General features: G+C 36.9%; 1 protein-coding gene across 1 annotated transcript; it reads right to left on the reverse strand.

The window, feature by feature from the left end:
- Nucleotides 1-4,376: 4,376 nt before the first annotated feature.
- On the reverse strand, nucleotides 4,377-20,086 carry LOC132560907 (WD repeat-containing protein 27-like). Its single transcript, XM_060225611.1, has 23 exons — nucleotides 19,946-20,086; nucleotides 19,224-19,365; nucleotides 18,971-19,095; nucleotides 18,399-18,512; nucleotides 17,714-17,836; nucleotides 17,146-17,263; nucleotides 16,762-16,966; nucleotides 16,377-16,480; nucleotides 15,886-15,980; nucleotides 15,523-15,734; nucleotides 13,593-13,675; nucleotides 12,976-13,075; nucleotides 12,283-12,375; nucleotides 11,028-11,137; nucleotides 10,715-10,804; nucleotides 10,381-10,565; nucleotides 8,376-8,509; nucleotides 8,011-8,105; nucleotides 7,430-7,551; nucleotides 7,122-7,219; nucleotides 6,527-6,629; nucleotides 6,000-6,098; nucleotides 4,377-4,436 (listed from the first exon to the last, which is right to left on the reverse strand). The coding sequence occupies exons 1-23, from the start codon at nucleotides 20,084-20,086 to the stop codon at nucleotides 4,377-4,379; spliced, it is 2,751 nt and encodes a 916-aa protein (XP_060081594.1).
- Nucleotides 20,087-20,306: the final 220 nt, after the last annotated feature.

A 20,306-nucleotide genomic window follows, 5' to 3' on the forward strand; every position in this document is an offset into this window, starting at 1 on the left:
AGAGGTGAAAACACATGCTAACCATCGAGGTTCGTCGTGATCACGGAATTCATGTCGTGACAAAGTGATTCGACGCTCAGCACAGACACAATTAAATTAAACAACATGTTACAATTTGTTATATATAAGTGTTTGAAAAATCAAGAATGTATAATCGATAATTTCTAGAAATTACTAAGTTCTTATGTTCATCTAACTATAATTTAAAAAAGCTTAATACTAAGGGTTGTCAGGTGGCAAAGTGATAAGGCACTTGCCTTTCACCTAGTTGTCCGGGGCATGATTCCTGGAACAGATGTGAAAAGATAAGGGTTCACTTGCCGGAACCATGTGGCTTTTACCCGTGCACTTTGGTTTCCTACCCCAAATCTGATTTAAATTTGATATTCGAAGTAAATGATATCTGTACCTGCAGATTCAAGTCTCTAAAAATTACACCAAAATGTTTAAAGTGAGTTTTCAAGATAGTTCTGTAAATCTAAGATGTCTTTTATCCCCCAATAAGCCCAGAGGGCCAACACGTAAGTCAAGGATAGGTTTTTATGGTATATGATATTAAAAGATGATAATGGAAGATGAATTACTTTATGGTATGTTGATGGTGAATCTCGCATTCACATATAGAGCTGAAAACAACCCAGTTGTTGGTATTTTAAGTTTAACCAAATATTTCAGTCTCTACAACAACATTTTGTTGATTATTTATTTAGCTGATTTTCTTTTAAAATTTTGATCATTTGCCTACCATATTTATACCACAAATAATAAAACTGAAAAGGAAAAATCAGTTTAGAATATAATGAAAATCACTCTTTAAAATGTTGTTTTATGGACAGCTGGATACTTGGTCTAGTTTTAAGTCTCTTCAAAGCAAAAAACTCACAAGAACCACCTCAAAGTTACTTTCAACATTTTAATTTCTGAAGTAGTTTTTATATTTAATAGCAAACTATATACTTTACATCAAAAAATTATATTGCCAAGTACTAGTGTCCCACATCAAAGTGTGTGGGTTTAGATATGTATTGTCATATTGATGCTCACAGTTGAAGAGTTCAGATACTATGTAAGTATAATTACCTCAACATCAGTGAATTAGGAGTAAATTTATAACAAATCTTCAATGTACACATTCTCGAGTTCTAAACCACTTATCAATGAAAACATTTACATTGTAAGATACAGCCCATATAGTTTTCCCTGCAAAGTAAACTTGCTTTACGATGTTTCATTGAAAATAAACCACTTTACACATAAATTCCATGAATTAATTTCACTATTTCCTCCCAGTATAGGGGTCATACACCACCAATATAGTGAACATAAGTATATTTGGTTCATATTCAGCATGGAAAAGCATTAACAACAACATCTCCTTTTATAAAGTGCAATATTTAAATAGTATGAATGTGACACCAGTCTTTCAGCTATAATAGACCAATATTAACTAGCATTTGTGGCCATGCGGTTGAGTGTTGTGCCTATATGTACTGAGGTTACCAGTTAACAACTTTGAGTGAGATCAGCATTTGGAGGAGTGATTGTTGTACAGTTCACCTCAAACAGTAATAAAATAATTTAAAAAATGCTGTTATCTTAATGGTTTTATGTTTTGATTTACTCAGAAAATAATAAAACCATGATATTAAGCCAGGTTTGGGCAATATTTGCATAAACAATGACAATGAACTATTTTGTTAATTTCGTTGAAATTGTTGGAATGATTCAGGTGGACCCTGAAAATCAAGTATTAAGCAGTCAACTGTTTTAGAGATACATAACACTGGTCTTTGGACAATTTATTCCATAAACATAATGTAACTTCAACAACAGATATGAGTTGATGGACACTCAAAAAAGAACAGGAAGTCACATTCAGTTAAGATGTTCTCTGTTATTAAAAGTTAACAATACAAATATAAGTATCTATGTGAAGTATTGTATATTTTGTACTCTGTAGCTCACACTAAAATGATCATGATTTGAGATGTGAATCTTGTTAACCTGTTCACAGAAATGACCACATTATACACACTACAATGTTATCAATTTAGGTGTTGGTTACAACATAGACTTACCAGGAAAATGTTCACATATAAAGTTACAGGGAGAAACATCAACATATATGCCAAGAAAATTAACTACAGGTATTGCACTTTAATAAACACTTATGCTTAGTTGTACAAAAAAAATATTCACATTGTAATGGTACTGACTAAATACAGTATCAGTAATCACTTGATGGGTTAACAAATAGAATTTGATAAACACTTGAATTAATATTTAGTCATTCACCAACATTTGCAGCCAGATTTGATATGTTTTAGATACTGTAAATCACTTACATGTCGCATGGTATTTATTTCTGTATTAATACACGAGGAGAGTCAAATGGGAACTAAATTCTCTTGCACTTATTTGTATGAAGCTCTTGATGACATCCTTGTTACTCCATTGTATATTTGCATTTACTTCTGTTTACACTTCCTTTGTATTTATATATACCTTATCATATAACAAACAAATCTGCTAGACATATAACACTTAAAAATATCTTTAGAACTCTATACTTTTAAACATGCTCATATCGCTGCCTGTTGAGCTTTGCAAAATGACATCATTCAAATGTACAGTTATGCCAAAATAGAGGTAAATACCTGATGCTATTTTTGTGTTGGAAAGATGCAAAAATATTTATATTGAATATTGAAGTCCTGTCATCTTACTCTCTTCAACCATAAAAACATGTTGAGTGTACTAGCTTGTACTCAACATGTGTCACATAAATAATCACTTTTCAGGTATAGTCACATTTGCAGATATAGAAGTTTTCCAGAGTCCATATTTCTGATAGCTTATCATTCACGAATTCAGTCATTTCTATATTGGTATTTGCGAAATCATGTTTCTCAAATATGTCTGCAGCAGTGAGTTCACAAAATGCAAAATAAAATCTTCATGAAATCTAAGTGATTTACAGAAACTAAGGAATCAGGATAAACATTAAAAAAAATCTAAATTTCTCTCCAGTACAGACAAGTCATCTGAACCATGTCAGTCATTACATGCTCAAAATAGTCAATTTCTCTCCAGTACAGAAAGTCATTTGAACCATGTCAGTCATTACATGCTCAAAATAGTCAATTTCTCTCCAGTACAGAAAGTCATTTGAACCAAGTCAGTCATTACATCCTCAAAATAGTCAATTTCTCTCCAGTACAGACAAGTCATTTGAACCATGTCAGTCATTACATGCTCAAAATAGTCAATTTCTCTCCAGTACAGACAAGTCATTTGAACCATGTCAGTCATTACATGCTCAAAAAAGTAAATTTCTCTCCAGTACAGACAAGTCATTTGAACCATGTCAGTCATTACATGCTCAAAATAGTAAATTTCTCTCCAGTACAGACAAGTCATTTGAACCATGTCAGTCATTACATGCTCAAAATAGTCAATTTCTCTCCAGTACAGACAAGTCATTTGAACCATGTCAATCATTACATGCTCAAAATAGTCAATTTCTCTCCAGTACAGAAAGTCATTTGAACCATGTCAGTCATTACATGCTCAAAACAGTAAATTTCTCTCCAGTACAGACAAGTCATCTGAACCATGTCAGTCATTACATGCTCAAAACAGTCAATTTCTCTCCAGTACAGAAAGTCATTTGAACCATGTCAGTCATTACATGCTCAAAATAGTCAATTTCTCTCCAGTACAGAAAGTCATTTGAACCATGTCAGTCATTACATGCTCAAAATAGTCAATTTCTCTCCAGTACAGAAAGTCATTTGAACCATGTCAGTCATTACATGCTCAAAATAGTCAATTTCTCTCCAGTACAGACAAGTCATTTGAACCATGTCAGTCATTACATGCTCAAAACAGTAAATTTCTCTCCAGTACAGAAAGTCATTTGAATCATGTCAGTCATTACATGCTCAAAATAGTAAATTTCTCTCCAGTACAGACAAGTCATTTGAACCATGTCAGTCATTACATGCTCAAAATAGTCAATTTCTCTCCACTATGGTAAAAATTCCTGCTTAGATGTGTGACACAGATATATACAGGTCAGACTGTATCAGAATGTCTGCAACTTTTACATTTTTGAAATTAACACAGAATAGGGATGTAAAGAAGAGTACGCCATCAGTTAAAAATCAGAAAACTATGACATTTAAAGTTGTATCTACCTGTGATTCATAGACAGAACATTGATATCTTGCAGTCCTTGTATTTGAGATCCCTGCCAATGTTTTGATGTAGGAGAAGTTATGATAAATTACATGTTCACATGTTCTAGTCCATGTAGCAGTGGCACCAACACTTCCTGCTTCTAATCTAACAAAGCACCACTACTATACACAATATCAGCTGGATATCTTGTCTGAATAAAGCACCAACTTCCCAGCCAAAGAACATGAGAGGAGCTGAAAATAGCAAAAGTATACATGAAACCCTGAGCAATTTCATACTTTAAATAAAACACTTTTCAAATACAGTGTACATGTAATTTCAAATAAACTTTGGCATAGCAAAACATTTGATATAAGTACCACGACCGACTTACCGACTTACCAGTGTATTTTGGTCCAATATCAGTTCATTGTCTGGACCAACTCAACTATGGATATTTGGTCCAAAATCAGTGCAATATCTGAACAAACTTGCCTGTATACATTTGGTCCAATATCAGTGCAACACCTGGACTAACTTAACTGTGGATATTTGGTCCAATATCAGTGCAACATCTAGACAAACTTGCTCTTGCCTGTGGATATTTGGTCCAATATCAGTGCAACATCTGGACAAACTTGCCTGTATACATTTGGTCCAATATCAGTGCAACACCTGGACCAACTTATCTGTAGATATTTGGTCCAATATCAGTGCAACATCTAGACAAACTTACCTGTGGATATTTGGTCCAATATCATTGCGACATCATGACCAACTTATCTGCGGATATTTGGTCCAATATCATTGCAACATCATGACCAACTTATCTGTGGATATTTGGTCCAATATCAGTGCAACATCTGGACTAACTTAACTGTGGATATTTGGTCCAATATCAGTGCAACATCTAGACAAACTTGCCTGTGGATATTTGGTCCAATATCAGTGCAACATCTAGACAAACTTGCCTGTGGATATTTGGTCCAATATCATTGCAACATCATGACCAACTTATCTGTGGATATTTGGTCCAATATCAGTGCAACATCTAGACAAACTTACCTGTGGATATTTGGTCCAATATCAGTGCAACATCTAGACAAACTTACCTGTGGATATTTGGTCCAATATCATTGCGACATCATGACCAACTTATCTGCGGATATTTGGTCCAATATCATTGCAACATCATGACCAACTTATCTGTGGATATTTGGTCCAATATCAGTGCAACATCTGGACTAACTTAACTGTGGATATTTGGTCCAATATCAGTGCAACATCTAGACAAACTTGCCTGTGGATATTTGGTCCAATATCAGTGCAACATCTAGACAAACTTGCCTGTGGATATTTGGTCCAATATCAGTGCAACATCTAGACAAACTTACCTGTGGATATTTGGTCCAATATCAGTGCAACATCTAGACAAACTTACCTGTGGATATTTGGTCCAATATCAGTGCAACATCTAGACAAACTTGCCTGTGGATATTTGGTCCAATATCAGTGCAACATCTAGACAAACTTACCTGTGGATATTTGGTCCAATATCAGTGCAACATCTAGACAAACTTACCTGTGGATATTTGGTCCAATATCAGTGCAACATCTAGACAAACTTACCTGTGGATATTTGGTCCAATATCATTGCAACATCATGACCAACTTATCTGTGGATATATGGTCCAATATCAGTGCAACATCTGGACCAACTTTCTTGTATACATTTGGTCCAATATCAATGCAACATCTGGACCAACTTACCTGTGGATATTCGGTCCAACATCAATGCAACATGTGGACAAACTTACCTGTGGATATTTAGGGTGAAAGGCAACATCAGAAACCACATCTGTATGGTCAGTCAGCTTGTGACAATATGTCCCAGTTCTTATGTCATAGATGTATGTCTACAAAACAAAACACTGATATATACATAAACACAATCTTGTTGAATTGTTAAGCCTGACAATGTCTGTCAACTCTAAAGCATACAAGGCTTAAACAGCAATAATAGATAGGAGCTTTAGGAAAAATATAAATCAAAGTGTAGAAAAAAAATCAATATTATAACATCAAATTTTACAAGTGACACCATATGTAATGAATTACCTCCATAACAGAGGACGTTAAAGGCCCCTTGTCCCAGTACTACAAGTTTTCTCAGTTGTTGTGTCACACAAATTTTCTTACCAGCACTACTGTATATGGTATGAGTGCATGCATCACAATGCTGATAAGGTATGAGATTTAAATGATATAACATAGTTCTGACTCTACATTTTGGACATTTTACAGCCACTCAGAGTCACCAATTGTTGGTGATAGTTTTACTTACTGATCTATCTTCAGAACCAGTTGCTAAGTAACGTCCACAAGGACTGAGATCCACACCACATGGATATACTCTGTTAAGGTGACCTTCATACCTCCTCACACATCTACAGCAAATTACAGAATACAGGTTAAATAGCTGGGTGGCAATTTCTATGATGTATTGGGGTATGAATCACATATAACTGGTTTCAACATCACATTTTAAGATGTGTGACACTTATATATAAAATGCTTTTCAACATAACAAATTTTGGAAGTAACATTTATGCGATTATTGATCCTGTTCAATAATGGCTGACTGACATTTTATATAAAAGGCCAAATTACCATGTTCATTTAACTTCATCTACCAGTACTGAATTGATAGCACAAACATGTCAGCAACCCAGCTATAGAAGAATGTAGAATATATTGTTTGGAAACTTGACTTCAGGAGTTGCTTCCCTTAATTCTCTCTGTTTCAATTAATTGTCATTTGAAATAGACATTCAACAAATGAATATTGATTTTGAAAATAAGAGAATTTTGATAAAGCTGATATACATGTTAGAAAAATGATATAACTATAACTAAGAGATAAATCACCAGATTATCACCTGTTGGTTCGCATGTCCCACAGTTTAATACAATCTCCTACAGCGGCCGTCACAAACAGGTCATATGCATCTGGAGGATGGGAAGTAAAGGTAGATCCCTAGAAAAATTTGTGAGAGGAAAAATATCATTTGAAATTGAGCATACTTCCAATACCATTGATGATAAAATATCTATGCATGTTAACTGATGGGACAGACAAATTCATTGTATAAACATCTATCTGTAGCTGATAGGATATGTGACTTCCCTGTATCAAGTATTTGTGTATAAACAGGTAGTTAACTGGAAATGGAGTGGAAGGCCCTACCTCATTCTGACAGATTGTGTGAGCTGGCTTTGTGTGGACATCACTCATTGTTCGCACCGTTTGATCAACATTCATATCTCTGATCTCTACACTTTTGTTAGTCCCAGCACACAACACCAGATCTGGCCACTCGTCAAGGACTTTAAAGTACATTTGTACAAACGAGACCATATGTATGGTCTTCCTATTGAATCAAAATCTCAAACAACTCTTCTCTCCAAACTATATAATATTCTACCACCTGATATTCCCATGTCATAAACACTGTCTGCCAAACATGTTATAACAGCATTAAAACAATAGATAATGTCACATGACCATGAAAATCCCATTTTCTGTGTCAAAATGCATTAGTTTTACATGTAGATGATATCTTTAAAGCAGAGCTTTTTCTTTATTTTCTTTTAACTATGAGTAATGTGATATATGGAATCTTGCACTCATGTGTGTCATTAAACTACATAATAGTGAGTGATGCTTATCCTAATCTTATTTCATATCAGATAATTTGACAAATTCAACAAATGCAATAAGATGTGAACATTTCTGTATTACACAGCAATTTAATGAGATAAGGATACAGGAATAGAAACCATTGACTGCTGACAGTGCTGTGATCTGTTGTGCCTCCAGACTAAAACTTGTCACCAACTTGTATCTACTCTTACTCAGGTATCTACAGCAAAACAGCAAAAGTAACACAAGTTTGGGCATATATTGAGTGAAGGAGAAAAACTCCATTAAATGCACAGTAAAACACAATTGAATTAAACAATTTTACTGTAACTTCTACCTAAAGGGAACAAAAGACATCATACCAGAATTATGTGTGTACAAATTACTAAATTTTTCAAATCTTCTTTTCATGTTATGGTAGCTGTACATGTCTTGCCAAGTAAGAAAAACCTGCTTTTGACCAGGCTAAACATGTTGTTGCCCGACTCACCTTTTGATATCCTGTTTGGTGAGATCCAGGTGATACTTGTACATAAACATTGTACTTCCTGAGGTGAGGAGGATAAACTTGTCCATGTAGTAGAACCGACCAAACTTCACCTCCCTGGGGAATAGAGGGTTCTCCTAGGAAACGGAACAGATATCGAAAATTAATACATACACAATGTAACACTATGTAGGAAACAATCAACCTCCCTGGGGAATAGAGGGTTGTCCTAGGAAACGGAACAGATATAGGAAATTAATACATACGCAATGTAACACTATGTAGGAAACAATCAAATTCCGTGGGGAATAGAGGATTGTCCTAGGAAACGGAACAGATATAGGAAATTAATACATACACAATGTAACACTATGTAGGAAACAATCAACCTCCCTGGGGAATAGAGGGACTGTCCTAGGGAACACCACAAAGATAGACAAGATGACAACAATTAACTTCCTAGAGGAATGGATGGGTTATCCTTGGGGAACACCACAGAAATAGACAAGATGACAACAATTAACATCCTGGAGGAATGGATTGGTTATCCTTGGGGAACACCACAGAAATAGACAAGATGTCAACAATTAACTTCCTAGAGGAATGGATGGGTTATCCAGGGGAACACCACAGAAACAGACAAGATGTCAACAATTAACTTCCTAGAGGAATGGATGGGTTATCCAGGGGAACACCACAGAAACAGACAAGATGTCAACAATTAACTTCCTAGAGGAATGGTTGGGTTATCCTTGGGGAACACCACAGAAATAGACAAGATGGCAACAATTAACTTCCTAGAGGAATGGTTGGGTTATCCTTGGGGAACACCACAGAAATAGACAAGATGGCAACAATTAACTTCCTAGAGGAATGGATTGGTTATCTAGAGGATTGGATGGGTTATCCAGGGGAACACCACAGAAATAGACAAGATGACAACAATTAACATCCTGGAGGAATGGATGGGTTATCCAGGGGAACACCACAGAAATAGACAAGATGACAACAATTAACATCCTGGAGGAATGGATTGGTTATCCTTGGGGAACACCACAGAAATAGACAAGATGGCAACAATTAACTTCCTGGAGGAATAGATGGGTTATCCTGGGGAACACCACAGAAATTGACAAGATGGCATCAATCAACTTCCTGGAGGAATGGTTGGGTTATCCTGGGGAACACCACAGAAATAGACAAGATGACAACAATTAACATCCTGGAGGAATGGATTGGTTATCCTTGGGGAACACCACAGAAATAGACAAGATGACAACAATTAACATCCTGGAGGAATGGATTGGTTATCCTTGGGGAACACCACAGAAATAGACAAGGAGGAGACAATTAACATCCTGGAGGAATGGATGGGTTATCCTGGGGAACACCACAGAAATAGACAAGATGACAACAATTAACATCCTGGAGGAATGGATTGGTTATCCTTGGGAACACTATAGAAATAGACAAGGAGGAGACAATTAACTTCCATAAGGAACAGAAGATTGTCCTTAGGAAGCAGAAGATCTTGATGATTGTCATAGAAATAGACAATGAGGAAAACAATTAATCTCCATGGGGAACAGAGGGTTGTCCATAGTAATTGCACAGAAATGGACAAAGCAGACAACAATTAATCTCCATGGGGAACAGAGGGTTGTCCATAGTAATTGCACAGAAATGGACAAGGAGGAAACAATCAACTTCAATAGGGAACACAGGGGTTGTCCAGAGGAATGTCACAGATTAACATAATTGATGAATACAAATGTATGAACACAATATGACCTTAAGAAGAACACAACCAAGACATCAAAAATTACCTAGTGAGTTTATTGACTGATTTTCATTTGACATTTGTGTAAAAGATCTAAATATAATAATCTGCATCAACAGCTGTTCTTTTCCATTGATTTAAATATGGCAGCATAATATGTGAGGATTAAAACTGTTTTCCTGATCATCTGATTGTAGTCAACAAGCTACCTCCTTGTCTGACCCTTACCTTGCTGACTTTCTGTGGCTGAGCTCCTTCCTTGTCAACAGAGAAGTTATTGACTGTTGTTGTGAAGGTCATAAGGGGCTCAGCCCGTCCCTTCCCCCATACACAGGCTGTCCTGTCATCTGACGAACTGATCAACCAGTTACCATCGTGACTCCAGTTTACACAAGACACAGTGTGGTCATGACCTGCAGTCACAATTAACACAAAGCGAAAATCGCTGGTGTAATATTTCCACTGTCAGTAAAACAGGTGTTTATGTCTTTATACCAAAATAAACAAAAGTTGAAATGTTTTTGTAGAGATGGTCAACAGGTCATGTCATAGTGACACTTACCTACAAAGCTGGAGCCTTTACCCGTCAAGGGCATGGAAAACATCTGTGCTGACTTGTTGGCCAATCCACATGCCAGACATTGTCCATCATCTACATCAGATATAAAATCAAAAATACCTAAACATCAATGTACCTTATCCAGTCTTACTTAAACATCATAATAATTAATGTTTCTGGTTGTGAAACATCTACTGTATCTTTGTGTGTTCAGTTTCATTGTAAAATTAACTAAGGTAAAATTTTGTTCGTGTGGTCACAGTACCACAAAATATTTGTTGATGACTTATATTACATGTCCATTTAGCAACAGTACCAGAAAATTTAACACTGTGGATTGGTGTTGGGCGTTCAGCGACATTCAACTTGGTGTGTAACAATGCTGGTGGAGCACAGTCAGTAGGGTATTGTTTCTGGTTCACCTTCCTGTGGAAATAGATATAAAGGGCAATTATGTCAACATCTGTGGATATAAAAATTCCATTTATACAAAATATTTCAGTTTCTGGCAATGACATTTCTGGTCAAACATGTTTAGGATTCATGCAGTAGTTCAACAGAATGAAGAGAATTCTCCTCCTTTGGCCTCAGGGATAACAGTAACTTCATTTCTACAAAATGTGTTCAGCTTGCCAAAGTGATCCTTTAGACTAGATGTAAACCTTCAGGAGAAGTAGGATTTAAAAGCAAGACCCCAATTTCACCTATTAGAAAGTGCATCTCTAGTCCCAAGGTCAGAAAGAACAATATCATTTATATCAAATATTGCCCAAGTCATATTTTAAACTAAATGTGGTTACAGACTGCAAGCACAAAGGAGGAGAAGGATTTAAAGCAACTATCAAATTTCTCCTAATGGAGATCTCTCTTCAATAAACTTGTCAGCAGGTATTTGCAGAATTTATTTCAGAAATAACTGCCTTCCTCAGTGATGTTTCAGACCAAATTGTTTGAAATCAGGAAATTTCCCATTGGTTATCCTGCTCTTTGTCCCTAACAGTCAAATGAACTCATTCCCTCATGAAATCCACTGAGACGTTTTAAGCCAAATATGACACAATTTACCCTTGGGAGTCCCTGTTCCTGGTACGGGTTCCCTTCATTGAGGGTCAACCTAGTTTTGTTTCAGATGCAATGATGTTGAAATCAGCCAATTTCCTGTTTGGTGTGACACCTCCATCCAATAAAGGCCCCCAGGATTGCATCAAAATGAGGTTATAACCCTTCCCCACTGATACTTCAAAATAAATTTGATTGAAATCTGTCGAGACATAAAAACCAAATTCCCAAAAATTTCCCTTATTGGCCTCATCCCTTGGGATTACAATACCTTCAGTTACATAAATTTGATTAAACTCCCCAAGGTTGCTCCAAAAGAAAATTGGTTAAGATGTGCCAAGGCTTACATTGGATGAGAAAAGAATCTTAATTAACAAATTTCCTCTTACAGGCATCGCCACTTGACATTTTGGGGTTTCAATACCCTCAGTTTTAAAATTATCATTGTCCTTCCCAATGTTTCCTGATTAATATCCATCAGATTTGTAAACTGATAACGCCTTGAAACTTACCCAACAACAGATCCAGATGAAGCTGACTTTGGCAGTCGTCTGGCTCCTGAAGCACTACTAGAGAAGTCTGTTCTTGGTTTAAACATTGTATTCCTATAATACGATCACAAGTCTTTTTAAGGTTTTTCACCTTTTATCTGGTTTGTACCAACACAATGTCAATGCTATTTATAACTGACAAATATTAAGCTAATTTGGAAGGGTTATGTAACACAAAAACAACACTGTAGAAAGCTTTAAGGAACTGTTGACAACTATATAAATATACAGTAATGCCTTGATTAAAGCAATGAGGAACTGTTGAAAAAGTGACCTTGATTTAAAAGAAGGGACATGCTGACAAAGTGACCTTAATTTTAGACAGGAATTGACAATTATAAAGTTACCTTAATTTTGGAGCCTTTGAACATTTGAAAATTATATAAAGTTACCTTGCGGGTCATTTATCTTTGGGGAACAATAATTGTAAAATCCAAGACTGTCAACATTTCGTTTCTGTGATCAGTCTCAACATCAACAGGATACAACTAGAGACAAAGGGGAATCTACATACAAAATTTTAGAAAGATACATCCAATAGTTCTCAAGAAATAGCAATAAAAACAATTGATTACAGATGAACAGACCATGGACCACGGACATAAAGCAATGTGATTAGCCTACCATCTGATGGTGGTGGGCTAATGAAGTTACCTTGGAGTGGCAGTGTATCCCGAGGATTTGACACTGGTTTTGAATGTCAATGGCTGGTCTTCAATACGTTGTCCAGACTTCTTGTTAGGGGTCAGATAACCTATCAACATATCATTTATAAGTAATCTTCTACTTAGCATAGGAAATCGTATATATATAGAACATTACAAGAGTTTTCATTTAATGCATGATTTATGAAATGAGTTCAGAAATATGAAGTAACAGTTAACAAGCAAAAATGATTTGTGACGAGTTTCATAATTCACAAACCAAACAGAAACAAATTTAATATCCTTTTTATCACAGGATTGTCAAAATTCATTTCCAATCTTAATCTATGGTCTCCATTGTTATGTTACAATACAACCTGTTGGCATGTATGACGTCATTTTATTATCTAGACCTATTATCACAATAGGCTATATTATACATAAGTAACACATGGGGAAATACTACATTGGTACATTCACTGTATAACAAGGAAACCATGTGATATATCTTTGTATCAGTAATGTTCAGCATCATGATGAAAACTAATTCTATCTAGAATAAAGATGGAAACTTCTACAGTTTTACAGGTCACTTGATGTGATCGTAAATTAAATTAGCCTTCAAACCTTTCTGTTTCTTTGTCCTGGTGTCCTCCTTCTGTTTAAAGACAAGCTCAGATCTGAGCGGGGAGTTATCAGCTAATGCAACACTGAAAATATCAGAATAATTTTAGAACCCTGAAATCATTTTCATAAATATTGAAAATATATTTGAATATATTTCATAATTTGACTGAAGTTATCATCACATACAGACTGTCACCAGGTGGTCATCACACACAGACTGTCACCAGGTGGTCATCACACACAGACTGTCAACAGGTGGTCATCACACACAGACTGTCACCAGGTGGTCATCACACACAGACTGTCAACAGGTGGTCATCACACACAGACTGTCACCAGGTAATCATCACACACAGACTGTCACCAGGTGGTCATCACACACAGACTGTCACCAGGTGATTATCACACACAGACTGTCACCAGGTGGTCATCACACACAGACTGTCACCAGGTAATCATCACACACAGACTGTCACCAGGTGGTCATCACACACAGACTGTCACCAGGTGATCATCACACACAGACTGTCACCAGGTGGTCATCACACACAGACTGTCACCAGGTAATCATCACACACAGACTGTCACCAGGTGGTCATCACACACAGACTGTCACCAGGTGATCATCACACACAGACTGTCACCAGGTGGTCATCACACACAGACTGTCAACAGGTGGTCATCACACACAGACTGTCAACAGGTAGTCATCACACACAGACTGTCACCAGGTGGTCATCACACACAGACTGTCACCAGGTGGTCATCACACACAGACTGTCACCAGGTGATCATCACACACAGACTGTCACCAGGTGATCATCACACACAGACTGTCACACACAGACTGTCACCAGGTGTTTATCACACACAGACTGTCACCAGGTGATTATCACACACAGTCACTGATCATCACACACAGACTGTCACCAGGTAATCATCACACACAGACTGTCACCAGGTGGTCATCACACACAGACTGTCACCAGGTGGTCATCACACACAGACTGTCACCAGGTAATCATCACACACAGACTGTCACCAGGTGGTCATCACACACAGACTGTCACCAGGTGATCATCACACACAGACTGTCACCAGGTGATCATCACACACAGACTGTCACCAGGTGTTAATCACACACAGACTGTCACCAGGTAATCATCACACACAGACTGTCACCAGGTGGTCATCACACACAGACTGTCACCAGGTGATCATCACACACAGACTGTCACCAGGTAATCATCACACACAGACTGTCACCAGGTGGTCATCACACACAGACTGTCACCAGGTAATCATCACACACAGACTGTCACCAGGTGATCATCACACACAGACTGTCACCAGGTGGTCATCACACACAGACTGTCACCAGGTGGTCATCACACACAGACTGTCACCAGGTAATCATCACACACAGACTGTCACCAGGTGGTCATCACACACAGACTGTCACCAGGTGGTCATCACACACAGACTGTCACCAGGTGATCATCACACACAGACTGTCACCAGGTGATCATCACACACAGACTGTCACCAGGTGGTCATCACACACAGACTGTCACCAGGTGATCATCACACACAGACTGTCACCAGGTAATCATCACATACAGACTGTCACCAGGTAATCATCACACACAGACTGTCACCAGGTGATCATCACACACAGACTGTCACCAGGTGGTCATCACACACAGACTGTCACCAGGTGATTATCACACACAGACTGTCACCAGGTGATTATCACACACAGACTGTCACCAGGCGATTATCATATACAGACTGTCACCAGGCGATTATCACACACAGACTGTCACCAGGCGATTATCACACACAGACTGTCACCAGGCGATTATCACACACAGATTATCACCAATTATATAATATGAACAGAAGATAAAACTCTTAAATGGATACTCACTTGGAGAGGACAGTAAGTTCATCTGCTTTCTGGGCCTGAGCAATCAAATCCCTGGTGTCCACACTGTCCTTTGCCCATGAGGGTAAGTTAGAATCTTGATCATCAACCTCAATGTTGCCAAGGTCAGAGGTCACCTTGTCTATAGCTGATCCATGGCACCATTCCAAAATATGGACTGTGTTTTGAAAATGACCACAGACAATACACCACAGCTGCCAAATGGTAAAAATATCACATGTTAGGAGTATTCTGAATATATGTTTACTAGACCAGAAAGTACTTTGTAATAGCCCCATTCAATAGCATCATTCAATAGCATAAATCAAATGAAGACACTCTATTATATAATGAAGACAGACAAACCTTTTGTGTATTAGCACTCTGGGAAATGTAGATGGCCCCTGCGGCATTTATGGACATATTTTCTGTAACAAGGCCGTTATCAATCTGTACAGGATCTGTGGATAAAGTACAATAGCATATTAGATGATCTAAAACTAGGAGTGGATCTACAACAGTAAACCATCACTACACCACAATATGTATACATGTATCAAATAGCAGTCAAATAAACGCTTAGTCCAAGAAAGTAGTATTGCTTGATAACAGTCATATGAGTGTTATAAGTATTACCCTGATAATAATGATGAAGGTTTTACCCTGATAACAGTGATGAAGGTTTTCCCTGATAATGGAGATGAAGGTTTTACCTTGATAACAGTGATGAGGGTTTACCCTTATGATATTGAAGATTTTACCCTGATAACATTTATTAATTTGCTACCTTGAAAACAGATATAAATATGCTGATTTGGCAACAGTATTGAACAGACATGTATTATCAGTTGTCCTACCTTGCAGATCCCAAAATTTACAAACATCCAGTGTCTTGGCATTGATCTGAAAAAGGGCACCTGTAGTCCCCACCACCAGCATAGGACTGGTGCTCAGAAGTTCCCTGCAAGTAATTATTTTATCATTCTATATATGAGTTACAAATAATAGTTATTCCAGTACATCTATCGTCAGTGTTACAATGTACTATCACCCCTGCTGATATAACAGTCCCTCCTATTACAGGTACATCAGGTGTTTCTGGGCAATCAGATACATTGATCAAATGTATGATATTATTTAGATTTCACTCTTGACTTACGGTAAATGGCGTATGGCTTATATATAACTAAATGTATACATAATCATAAAAAGTTAGATTTTGGTATTCAGTATAGTACCTACTTTACTACTGTGCTGTTGTGTTGTAAGAACACAGGTTTTGATGAATTTTCCTCTACATCACCACTTTGTGGCAAGTATGTGAAGTAAAGGCCCAGAACTGAGCAGCCTGTCTCAGCTTCATCTTCGACATTCTGATCACCAGTTGGCAACATCTCATTCTGGTCAATTCTCTTCCATGTAGGTTTACTACTGATGGTCACTGGGCCTGCACATTTAATAATTATCAAATTCAACTATCACAGAATTAAATATGTACATGGAGCATCTACCAGGTATACTTTTCACAGTTAATTCTAGATACATTATGTATTGTCAACCATATCAATATTATATACTGTGTATTAGTGACACCATATTGTTTACTGATGATTATCGCTTTCTTACCTGTAGGTGAGGGTGAACTAGTCTGTTGGGCAGATTTTTGTTTCCTCACAAGTTTTGTGACATCAATTTGATGCAGTTGCCTAAACCCCTTTCCATCAGTCAAATCAAAAACTCGTACCTATACAAGGAGGGAACCAAAATCACACATTCATTCAGTAATTTAAAATTAATTCAATGATTATAACAAAACATTTCATTACTTACAAAACAAGTTAACAGTAAAAAGAACTACAACACAAGACATAGTCTAAAACCATGTAGCCATGATAATCCAAATGCCCTCCTGATGATGATGATGATGATGATGATGATGATGTGATGATGATGATGATGATGATGATGTGGTGAAGGAGGAGGACCTAATCATATGATGTGAAATACAAATGCACATCCATTCTCCATCTCAAAATAGTGTCATTGATAATATCAAGCCTTTCATAAAAGTGTAGTCATGTGCATGTCATACTTTGTCATGTTTCAGGTTGATATGTAAAATAAAGAAAAGCCAATGGCAATAACTTTGCTGTTGATAAAAAAAACATCCCAGTGATGTCCATAAAATAATTACCTGACCATCAGCTGTTCCTATAGCAACCTGTGGCTGGGAGAAATTCATGGCCATGCTGATGAAAGGAGAAGCGGTAAGGATTGGTGACTGATAAACCAAACTAAAATCTTCTATATTCCACACCTGAGAAAACACAGATGATACCATATCACAGAGAGAAGGATTTCCACTGGTATTAAATTCATACTCCAACTATACCCAAAACCAAAGGTTTCTCTAATTTAATCATGCCAGAAATGTGACTTTTCAATTTTGATAGAATTCGGCATTTTAGGTCAGTGGAACTGATTGTTTGGGCTGAGGGTATTTCAAGTTTATTTTACTTCAAACTCAATAATAAATCCTAAAACAGCTAAAAACAATTTGTTTATATCTTGTTGTAGTGTTACTGTACAGCTCATCACCTTAGCGGTTTATTGCATCAATATTCCTAAGTGACATGCATTTATACACAAGAATTATTTTAATGACTATATAGAATAAACTGAAATTAATATAACAAAATCTAAATTTTAATCATTGTCTGAGCAAGTTTTATTTATTAAACATACATTTACTGCAGACTGAAAGTGGGCAGGGGTAGAAACTAATCATAAGAACTATTCTAGGTATGGCTCACTCTTAAGGCAGTTATTACAACTAAGTGTTATATGTCACTTTTGATTTTTTCATAAAAAAGTTTTACCTTGAATGTCCTGTCCTCTGAAATGGTGACCAATGTTGCAGAATAGTGTGGACAGAATTCAGCACTGGTCAGTTTACTTGTGTGACCCTCGAGAGTTGCTACCTGTCGCTCTGTCTAAGATTTCAAACAAAATGTGCTCTTCATTTCCATTTCTTTCAAAGCAATGAATTTTGATAGATGTCAAAGAACACACTAGAACCTCTGACTCAAAATAAGAGGTAGGCTTATTACAGGTCAACAACAGCACAGATGTAATGGCATCATTACTAGGTATGGGCTTATTATCAGACAAATGTTGTTATTGATTTCACCATGAACAGAGTTAATAAAATAATTGTAAGTATTGAAGTATCAATAAATCATGCTGCATACACCTGGTCATTCACATAACACAGAAATAACATCATACTTGATGTGACACTTCATAATTAACTGTGTTCATCAAGCACAATGATACTGGAAAACAGAATGATGCAATTTTTCTGCAGCCTGTTCATGCTTGGTTTAAGATTGGTTATCAACTGGTCTTCATTTACATACTGAAACAAGATAAGTGTAAAACTTAAACTTACACTGGTGTCTAAGATGATGACCTCTGATCCACAACAAGCGGCCACCAGTGTATCATCAGGACTGAAGGAGCAGTAGTGGATGTGTCCAAGAGATGTACCTATAATCTGACCACGGATCTGTACACCTGTAACAAACACCAGAATCTGACTTACTGGACACACCGGTCATATTCAGAATGGGTACATGCTATAGGGTAACAGTATATAGATATTCAGGGACCATGTTATATTTATCTAGATCTATAGCAAATACCTTTGTCCACCATTTGCCTTGCCTGCAGCAGGTTCCATACTATCACATAGTCCTCTGCAGCTGAACATAGTAATTTTGGGGAACTCCTACTTCCCAAGGAGATACTTGTCAATATTTTTCTGTGACCCTCCAGTTCAAGGGGCTACAATTAAAAACAAAACATGAAAAACTAACTATATTTCATGTTATTAATTAAGAAAGCTCAATGAGTGTACAGGTCAAATATTAGAGAAATTTCACTGTAGACAATCTGCCTTTAGTAAAACGTTTTTGCAAATATGTCAGAACTCATTAGTTATTGTATTTCATTATTTAACACACAACATTCTAACTTCCTAAAGATAAACAATTACAAATAAAAGCAGGTGATATGTTAGGAAATTACATAATAGACAAATTAGATATTAAAAAAACATAACTCTGTATTTAAAATGGGACATGACACCAGTCTTACAAGCTTGCTAAACATATATGCAAGTTTTCATGTTAGTGAAGCTTTGGCAAGCTAAAATGAAAATTGTGAGGAGTGTCATGGAATGAAGACATTATAGTGACCTTTTCATCACATACACCAATGAATTTTGAATTATAACACATGTAAATAACAAAAATGATAACGACCTACACACACTATACTGTCAGTACGTTCTCGTATTATAGTAATTACAGCACTGTAAGATCAATGCATCTGCGGCTGATGTTTATAAAAACTACATTAAAACCTTGTAAGCCAGGTGTTGCAGACTCCAGACGCCGACAGAGCAGCGTGTATGAGGCAAGGCAAGGTATAGCCCGTCCGTCGCCAGTTGGGTGTAGGCAGGGTTGAAGGCAGCCCTTACGCTTTGGATGTAACGAAGCTCCATGCATATGGTTCACTTGTAGGTCTACAGTAATCTTACATTTATACTGTAAAACAGGTCTTCCAGCTTGCCTAGACTTGTGTATGTCTAAGAAACGTCATGGCTGACTTACGGGTTTCTGCACGAACACGGTGTGTTTTATTCATTTTCTCTAACTTTACATTTGTTCATACTAATAATGTAATACTCGAAAACCAAGTAGAATTCTAGTCTCCATAGTCAT

The sequence above is a fragment of the Ylistrum balloti genome, unplaced genomic scaffold (assembly GCF_031769215.1).
Source record: "Ylistrum balloti isolate Yb309-2 unplaced genomic scaffold, AGI_CSIRO_Ybal_v1 Utg371130, whole genome shotgun sequence".
Classification (NCBI taxonomy): Eukaryota; Metazoa; Mollusca; class Bivalvia; order Pectinida; family Pectinidae; genus Ylistrum; species Ylistrum balloti.